This window comes from Apis dorsata, unplaced genomic scaffold (assembly GCF_000469605.1).
Source record: "Apis dorsata unplaced genomic scaffold, Apis dorsata 1.3 scaffold_97, whole genome shotgun sequence".
Lineage (NCBI taxonomy): Eukaryota > Metazoa > Arthropoda > Insecta > Hymenoptera > Apidae > Apis > Apis dorsata.
In genome coordinates this window covers 236,603-246,090 of record NW_006263395.1, presented here as the reverse complement: position 1 = coordinate 246,090, position 9,488 = coordinate 236,603, and the positions used below count along the sequence as shown (strand labels likewise).

The window sequence follows — 9,488 nt, the reverse complement described above, 5'->3', positions numbered from 1 at the left end:
ACCACTCCGAGAGGAACGAACCGGCGGGGTGTATCGGCGGTTAGGGTGGAGAGAGTGGAAAAGGGAAATTGGTTGGAGAGATGGAGTGGAGGGTGTGTGAAAGAAAAAGAAGAGAAAGGTAGAAAAAAGGTGGATATTGGAGGAGGAGATTGGAAAGGGGTACAAAAAGGATAGGGGATGAGGTGTGAAGAAGTTGGTAAAATGGAAAGAAGTAGTGGATTGAAAGAAGGGTGTATAGAATGAGAAATAAAATGAAAAATTTGGAAAAAAGAAAGGGTAGGTTTAACAATTTTTATATTAATTATTTACTTAAACGAGCGTAGATTATTTATCACTGTAATATTGTATAAGAAATATATATCGTGAATTTTAGATGTCCGCCTCTCAGGCTTAAATATCGGTACATATCATTCGACTCCTGGCGAAACGTCGCTTCGGGATATAATTTCTGAACGGACATCTTTTATATATCGGAAGCCTCGCATTAAAACATATCGTAAGTAATTTGCATTTAATAGTTCTCGGCCCAGAGAATTGAAATTAAAATTACATTTCGAACTAAACTGTGAATATCGTAATCGCAAAAGATTAAATTATATCGTAATTAACGCAATTTAATTCATAACACATTCGTGACGCAGAAATTGTCTTATAGCCGAAACGTGCACGCATGCTCCAAAAGTCTAGATCCTCGAAAGAGAGATGGAACAGGAGGAAGATGGCAAGCATCGACTCGATAAAAACGCAACCGAGTTATTTTATTTATCGGTTGGTCAGCAGCCAGCCTGGCTACGCCTTCGAAGTCTCGCGAGCTATCGTTCGACACACGCGGGAACGAAAGAGGAGGAGGCGAGGAGAAGGTCCAGGCGAGGCCAGGTCCGAGTCTGTTCGGTTCTCCTCCACCGTGCAATGGTTCGGGGAACGGCGGAAGAATGCATCCATCGGTTGTGCATCGGTGCAACAGCAACAACGGCACAAGAGACGCGCGCTTCTTACGAGACAACCCCTTTTTTCCTCGTCCCTTCTTCCTTTCTCTCGCGCACCAGACTACGCTCGTTCGTCCGCTCTTTTTCCACGGTACGATTCTTTTTCTCTTTCTCTGGACGGTGTGTCGCGCGAGCGTCCGGCCCCATTAGCAGTTGGACGAGCCATCATTCAATAACGCTCTCAATGCCTGTGCGACCGTGTCTCTCCCGCGCGCACACTGTCCATGTGTGTCGTCGTGCGACTGATAATCGTGCACCAGTTTCTTTCAACTGGCTGCGACAGTATGCAGCGACGATTGAAAATTAGAAATCGTTGATGCGTTTGATAGCATATACGTGAGACGTGGAAAAATTTTTTGAAAACTGAAAAATGCATTTTCAATGCATCGATGCTTTGCAGAATAACAAGAAATGAGGAATTCGAAACTTGGAAAGTAATTATTCTTTTATTATTCTTATATTATCTTATTATTATATTTTCTATCATATCGATTCGATTTCGAATTTTAATTTCGATTAATATAATGTGTTATTTTAAAAATTTTAGATACCATAGAAAGGACAGTTAAAAAGTAACATAATACAGACCTTGAGGATCGTAAAACGTATCATCGCTTCGTGAGACGAACATTAATTAGCGGCACCTTACCGTTAAGTTTCTTATACGTATCAAGAAAGAACTTCAAGCTCGATGATGCATCGCAAAGATATTAAACCAAACCATCTCTGGTTTGTTCGTCAATCTCCAGACAAACTGTCAGAAGACCCGTATATACACACCGAAGATCTGCAATTTAAGTCGGCCAGACTCGACTGACAATACTAAGGCGCGATTGACGTTGGAATTATATACGTCGGATTACAATTTACATTTCCTATCTTAATTTGCATTTAATAATTAAACACATCATACGTTCATGAGATATTCTTCGAGTATAATCGATTAGATGATAAAATTAAAATAATTTTAATCACGTAGCTATTAATCGTTATTTCTGCTATTTGTTATTTCCAATTTTTCTTTAATAATGCCTACATTTTATATTGAAAAGATATTTATAATTATTTTACCATACAGTATAGGAGTTTTTTTTTTAAATTGGTAACTTTATTAATTTTAATAAATATCGTTGTTCGTATAAGATGCAAAGGACGAACAGAGCGATTAATTTTCATTCGAACAAAGCGACGATGGTTTTGCGGTCATTCTCTCTTATTGCGGATTCAATATCACGCGTGCACACGCGTGATTTATAATACTGATTAAATCCTTCGTATTTATCATTTTGCCACTGTCGGCACGTGTGTAACCGGTTCTCGCTCGCGTAGCTTTTCGACAAATTTCGTGAAAACAGCTAACGAACGATTTCGCGGAATCACGATATGACAATTAAGCGTTTTATTAAATAAAATTTATAATCGGTAATACCGGTAAGAAAATTTTATAATTTCTGTTAAAAATATTTAAAAGATCTTTAAAATTACATTATTTATTTAATATATTTAATATTAAATACTTAACAGAATGCTTATCTCGAATAATATCTTTTCAATTACTCGTTAAAGCAATTACGATAATATAGAATGAGACATGGTTGTTTTTCTCGTTGCTTAATCGAATTTATTTAAAATGTACAGCTTACATTACAACTGCGGCACATTTCGACATCCGGCCACGCTTCTGAGTAACATCATTATCGATAAGATCAAAGAAACCCGGTCTACTGGAGTTTTCAGTGGAAAGTAACCTGTCAAGTCGGTCAGTAGCGCTACATGTTTCTACGACAATGAAGTGTCGGACGAGTGTAACTTTAGATGTACTCTTAAATCCTCGAGAACGTAGAAAAGAGGCAAGTAAGAGCTTTAATATCAATAATTTTTGATCAAAGACGGTATATATAAGTTTCATTGAATTGTATAATTTTAAAATAAATAGAAGAAGTATTCTACGATCATTGCGTGTATTCTTTTAAATTTTGTAAAGAAGAATTTTTACATTGTGCTAGATTATTAAAGATTACAGCACAGTCTTAAAGGGCTCTACATTAGGATATTACAATTAACTTTAACGAACTTCATCATATCTTGACCTACTTACATCTTACCACCAGCACAACTAGAACGATGATTAACGATCTCGAATGGACTATAATAATACTCCTTCTGATACTTAATCGCACTATTTCTCACTCGCAACATGTTAAATAACCTGAAGTCTAAACGAGGTGTCTATCTAAAGTACTATCTGTTAGCGTAGTTACTAATTCTACTGATTGCGTTCACTTTCAATTAATGTGCGTAACTTATATGATAATTCATTTATTCGAACGTTCGAAAGAAAAGGAAAAAATTCAGGTATTTAAGTTTTCAAATATTTAAAACTTAAATATTTAAATGTGGGAATATTCGAAGATTTAAACACGCAAACATTCGAAGATTTCAATATTCAAACATTCTAAGAGCTTTCTAAATTTTTAGACATTTTTAAAAAAATTGAAATACTCCAAGTTTTCAACAACCTCCATCGAAATTTTCCAAATTGCAAAATTTTTCCAAATTCCTCGTCTCGACGATCACTCAGTCGAAACGATAAATCAACGTAACGAGATTTTTATCCAATTCAAATTTTCAGATATACTTCGAATGATTCCAATCATTTGGGCCAGCTGTGCTCAAAACAGTGATACTGTACGCGTGCGTACACGAGACACGATAAATCCAATTAGGACGAGCACGAGCAGCAACGATTATCGGAACTGTTTAATCTAATGCAAATACCGGACGATTGCATCTGTCAATAAAGGTTCGAGGCCGTCTTGAGTAGCGGCAGCTTCGAGTATACTGACAGAAGTACTCGAGCGACGACACGGCAACAAGTGGTGCTCGACGCACCGCTAGGTCAACACATCTCGTCCACCTCTCGTACTCTCGTTCTCGTACGTCTCGTACGAGGCTTCTTTTCACCGGGCAACTTCTGTGACATTATACTTGGAGCACCACTTCAATCTATCCGTCAAACATCGGGCCGAGGAGTACACAACGGAAAAGGCAAATGTTGTCCGAGTTCTCTGAAGACGCTTTACCTCGAATCAGGTGAAATAGACGTGTTTTAGGGATTGTTCCACCATGGATTTAGCAATCGTTAATTCTCGGCTGTTATATAGAGTTGATTTGTACAAGTTAAATCGTGTCTGAATTTTTTGAAGACCAGTTGTTTGGCAAATTTTCAAGGTTTTCGATTTGATAAAGTTTTGGTTTCACTATATTTTTGAACGAATGGTAAAAATTGATATTTGATAAATATTTTGTAGTTATTTTCTTTTTTTAGCGATCCGTATCACGTTTCGAGAGATTAAACAACACGATTATTGCATCGATGAAAAAAAAAGGAGAAGCATGGTGGTCAGCAGAGAGCGGAGGAGAAAGGAGCCACGCTCGTTATTTCGAGCGCCTGGGCTGCTGGATAATTGATAGCGGAATGCTAATAACTTGGACGAGCCATGGATTATAATAAGTTTCTTGCGTATACCGCTTCTTGCCTTCGTTCGCTGTTGTTATAAACGTGTCACAGACGATCAATTTTGTCAGCTTATCACGCCGATTTTAATTAATTGGTTCAGGAAATCTGGATGAATGAAAATAAATGAAAGGATAGTTTTTCGTGGCATAATTGATATGCAATAAGATTTAAAACTTGAATTATATGATTTATTTAATTTAGAAAACAGCTATTGTAATATTTGTCACTGAATCGTTTCAGAATAAAGTTATTTTGGAAAGAATTCTGCGGATTAAATTTAGAATTGCAAATTTAGAATTTAGATTTTATTTCGAAACTGCTTGAAAAGGAAGTTTAAAATTTATGAAACATTTTAAAGATAATCCTGGAGGATGGCTATTTTCAGAGTTATTCAATTTATATTGATAGATATATAGCATCTATTACGTTCATATTATAAAGATTCGATGGAGAGATAAGATAAAAGAGAACTGAACACAAATAAATAGTTTTCCTATAATTAAACGATATTGTACATATTTTTTTGTCTGGAACTAAACAGAATTAAAGGTTAGAATTTTAATTGTGATTTCTAAGAATAATTTCATTTTCTTGTTATTAAAAGATTGAAGCTTTTTATTTTATTTTATTAATGAATAGAGAATGTTGAAATTTAAATTCATAATTTTATAAACAAAAAAAACAATTATAATTATTTTCTCTTATATTTAGTCATACGCATCATATTATTCAATCGTTTTGACATTCGAAATTATATAAACATTTCCTCCCATTAAATAAAAGAATAAACAGAGAAGAAGAAGAAAAACAACGAGAAAAACGGAAATGAAAACATGAGAAGACAAATGATGTACAGGAACGATTAATCGAGAATTTCTATTGAAAACGAACGAAGTCCATTTACCGTACACGTATCCCATTCTACCGTCGAATAGATTTACGGCGCAACGTGTGAAAATTTGTAAAAAATCTTAATACAATTTGCTAGAAGATTAAGCCACGGCGAGTGTATAATTACACGAACAGTTCGTATACTTCCTTTTCAAATCCTGTCCGGGATTACGTATCGCCGTATACTGCATTATGGAGTGTGAATAATTATAGTACACGAGTGGAACCGATGAACGAGTGTACGCTCACTGCCACGCCATCGCGACGATTAACAAAGAACAACCGTGGTCGCTTTTCGAAAGGCTTCCTCGAAAAGCGAAGGGGCAGAAACCGGGAGGAGAAGCAGAAGAATGAGAAGAAGGACAAAAGAAAAAAAAAAGATCGTATCGAGGCGGTTATCTCGATTAGATCTCTGCATCAGATCCATCGATCGTCTTGTCAATTATACGGAATCGTATATCGAACCGCGTAAATTACGGAACACGCGTCCCATGTGAAATAATATTGTAGGTTGCGCGACGCAGAATCGCTGTCGTGTGTGCGCGCGCATGTGCGCAAACGCATCGAAAAATGTAATTGCCGCCACTGAACAAGAATCGGTAAATCTCGATATCGTTTTCGTGTGTTTCGTTCCAATTTAGAAAATTGTTTGGTTCGATTCTGACATTCGTGTAAGTGTTTATTAAGAATGGAAAAATTGAATCTTAGGTCGCGTCATAGAATATTTCGCACCGGAGTTCATTTCTTTACGATATGTTAAGATTGTGTCGTGAGTACTAGTTGTTGTACTTGTATGAACATTTTGGATATTGATTATGGAATTCGAAGAATTCGAGAAGTTTGAGGTAAGACTTTTGATTCAGATTTCATGTTCAGATATCTATTTTTCTCTATGATTAAATTTATTAGATTATTTGAAGATAATTATTAGTTAATTATATTTCTTGACGATATGACGTCATTCTAACCTCAAAATGTATTCGTCAAGCAATTAACTTACTACGATATAAAGTGATTTCTTCTATGTTTGAATATCTCTTTTTCGTTATGCATAAATACTGTAATTGCAAACAAAATTGCTATATTAATCATTTTATTAAAAATACGAATATTTAGTTGGAAACGATGAAAGAAAATTATGTATTAACAATCATTAATTACAATAGAAATCTTTTTCTCATAATACTTTTTATATAATGCTTTTAATCTTTCTTCTAGCTTTTTTTCCTTATTTTATTATTAAATTATTAAAATCGCAACATAAAACATTTTTATACATTATCAGAGACGCTTTTATCTCTCCAGAGTACCATAACCAAAGCGTGAAAAGATTAAACATAGCAAACTACCATCAAAAGACACAATCAGAAAATACACGGAGCAATCTTCCTTCGCTCCATTTCCACTCACGTCCGCGCTTCGAATCCAAAGTTGTCATAACTAATTGAATCCTCACACGTATAGTACGTATACGCGACGCGAGTCACGATAAACATTCGAGTCGATAGAATCGCTTAGCACGAGATAAACTTGTCCGTAGCTGAAGTTTATTAACGCGCGGCACAACCCGGTTATACATACACACCGTGGAAAGAAATCGGCTTTATAAATATTATACGAGAGAGACACGAATGTATAGCGAACTGGTTTCGCCGCGAGCGTTGTGTTATCAGCGCGAACCAGTTATGACATTTATAGCCGCCGATCCCAAAAATTTCAAAACTTCACGCACGTTTCACGAATGACCATAAACTATTTCTACTTCCTTGAATGTTCCACGTGTCGGTACGTTATGCGTAAATTACGAGCTCGAGATTTTTTTTTTCAAAAAAAAAAAGATATTTTTAATATTTACCGTATTTTAATATTTCATATATTGGAATTTATTTAGCAAAACGGAATTCAATTTAAAACGAATTTGAAATCAAACGTTTCTTTAGTTCGAATGATTCTTTCATATTTATTAATAGATTATAAATGGAAATGAAACTGTAAATACAATAAAACAAATGAAACGAAAATTTCCATTTCAATTCTCCTAAAATAAAATCTCTTGATTTCGTTATCATATTATTTTATCTTAATACTCGAATATCTACGCGTTATTACGAATTCAATATAAAATACCATATTTCTAAAAAAATCTCTGAATAATAAGACAAACTCGGACACAATTCGAGCTATTTCTATCACATCTCCAATCACCCCGACAAATTACTCCGCATCAACGAGCGTCAAGTTCCATCTCATGGTAATCGCAAAACCTCGTCCTAGAAGCGTGCTATTAGTTTAATCGTTCCCTAACCAGCGTGAAAACTCGACCCAAGCGAAAACAAATGAGCCAAAAGGAGGAAAGGGACGAAAAAATAATAAAAAAAGGGCTCGATGAAATCTCGGTGTTTCCGTCATTTCTGCCAGCAAGCTCGTTCGTGCAGGCTATATTCGCCCGCCGCGTGCCAAATTACATTAAAACTTCCTACGTGTCGAGCATGCTCGGCCTAGGGTACACCGAGTGTGCGTATACAACGAAACCGCGAAATAAAACCCTTAGACACAGATTGGCTCGCATGTTTCCCGTAATTTCGCACGAACAAGCGACATATTATTTCCCGTAATCACGCTTGAACCGAACGAGGAGTTACTTTATGCGGTCTATGTTTCGTTACACGGGGGTGGGAGGGAGTTGAACAGAGATAAGAGGATGGTTACGCATCGAACTACATAACCAACTATTGGTCATTTAATTATTGTATCCTGCCTCATAAATTATTCAGTTTGCCGTAACGTTTGCCGATCTTCGGGAATTATTTATTGCGCGCACGTGAAGGGGATAACAAACGTGCCTAATTATTCGCGCCGGGTGATGATATTTTTGCGCGATTATGATCGATAGTTGTGGATTTTTTGAACGAGTTTCAGCATGTTTAAATTTTCGATCGTGAAATATTCGGCATTGTTAAAATTTGCTTATTATGTTCAATTTCAAATGTTTAGGTGTCGAAAATACCTAAGATACCTAAACATGGGGTATATTTACGGAGAACGAGTTAGTTAATCGTAAAATTTCAAAAACTTTTTTTGGATACGTGTTTAGTAATAACAAGTAGAATCATCGAAGCGTAATCATATACTTCTGACATTTTCCGAATGGCTTAATTACGCGATGAACGATAAGAGGAAATAACATAGCAACGTTCCAAGCGAATGTCTAATAACTTGCCGGTTTTGAAAAAAGGATCAAGGGAATCGCGAGGTAGAATGTAAAAGACATTCGAGGTTCATAGCTATCAGAGAAACGTCAACGAACTCGATCGTTCGTCTAATAGGAACTAAGGGACAGTCTCGGGTATTTAAGCAACGTGTTTGCTCGAAATGGGTAAACATGGGAGTATTCGTTTGGCAGAGAAATATTTACAAGGTAAATTTCGAAGGCTGACACTGTCTACCTGTCCACTCTTCCTCGCTGCATCGAATATGGAAACAAGGAACTCGATCGTTTAAAGCATCGATCCTTTAAAAAACAAAAAAAGGAGAAAGGGAAAACGATGGATCGGTAAACGATCGAAGAATAATCGGACTGAAAAAAAGGAATGAAAAAAAAAGGAGAAAGAGGAATTTTAGCTAGACCCCCCCCGGAATAAGAAGATCGTTTATAAAAAAGGAACGGACCTGTAGTAAGGGAATCCTTGATGAACGTGAAGGTCCATGGGCATGGCGGGATGCGTGGGCCCATGGTGTGCCGGCGCGGGGGTGTACTCAGCAGCCGCGGACAGGGGTGGCTGCATCATGCTCGCCGCGGCGGCCGCATGGTGGCCGGCGAGCATAGCCCCCCAATGGAAACCCGGTGCACCGGGCATCGCCGACGGATGTTCCAGTTCGAGGCCGCGGTGGCTCGTGGAGGGTAACGCGCCACTTCCGCCCGATCCACCACCGATACCAGCGGCTCCACCAGCACCGCTCCCGGCGACACCGCCGCCGCGGTGCATCAGCCAGCCCTCCACAACGAACGTCGATCTTGTCCCTCCGTTGAAACACCTTTGATCACACCTGATTCTCCGAACCAACAATGTACAACCAACAACTCACACACA

General features: G+C 37.3%; 1 protein-coding gene and 1 long non-coding RNA gene across 3 annotated transcripts in view; one reads left to right on the top strand and one right to left on the bottom strand.

Moving 5' to 3' along the window:
• Positions 1-9,482, bottom strand: part of LOC102681803 (protein trachealess) — a 119,559-nt gene extending 110,077 nt beyond the window's left edge. Inside the window, 1 exon segment of the mRNA XM_006611957.1 lies at positions 9,067-9,482. Coding sequence (XP_006612020.1) covers positions 9,067-9,383 — 317 coding nt within the window. The 5' untranslated portion in view covers positions 9,384-9,482.
• LOC102681625 lies at positions 7-4,696 on the top strand. Of its 2 annotated transcripts, none has more exons than XR_004149862.1 (5): positions 7-276; positions 374-496; positions 656-1,077; positions 2,625-4,079; positions 4,315-4,696. It is a non-coding gene; the product is annotated as an uncharacterized LOC102681625 (long non-coding RNA). The 2 variants fall into 2 exon arrangements; XR_004149861.1 differs by having other exon boundaries at positions 1,534-4,079.
• Positions 9,483-9,488: the final 6 nt, after the last annotated feature.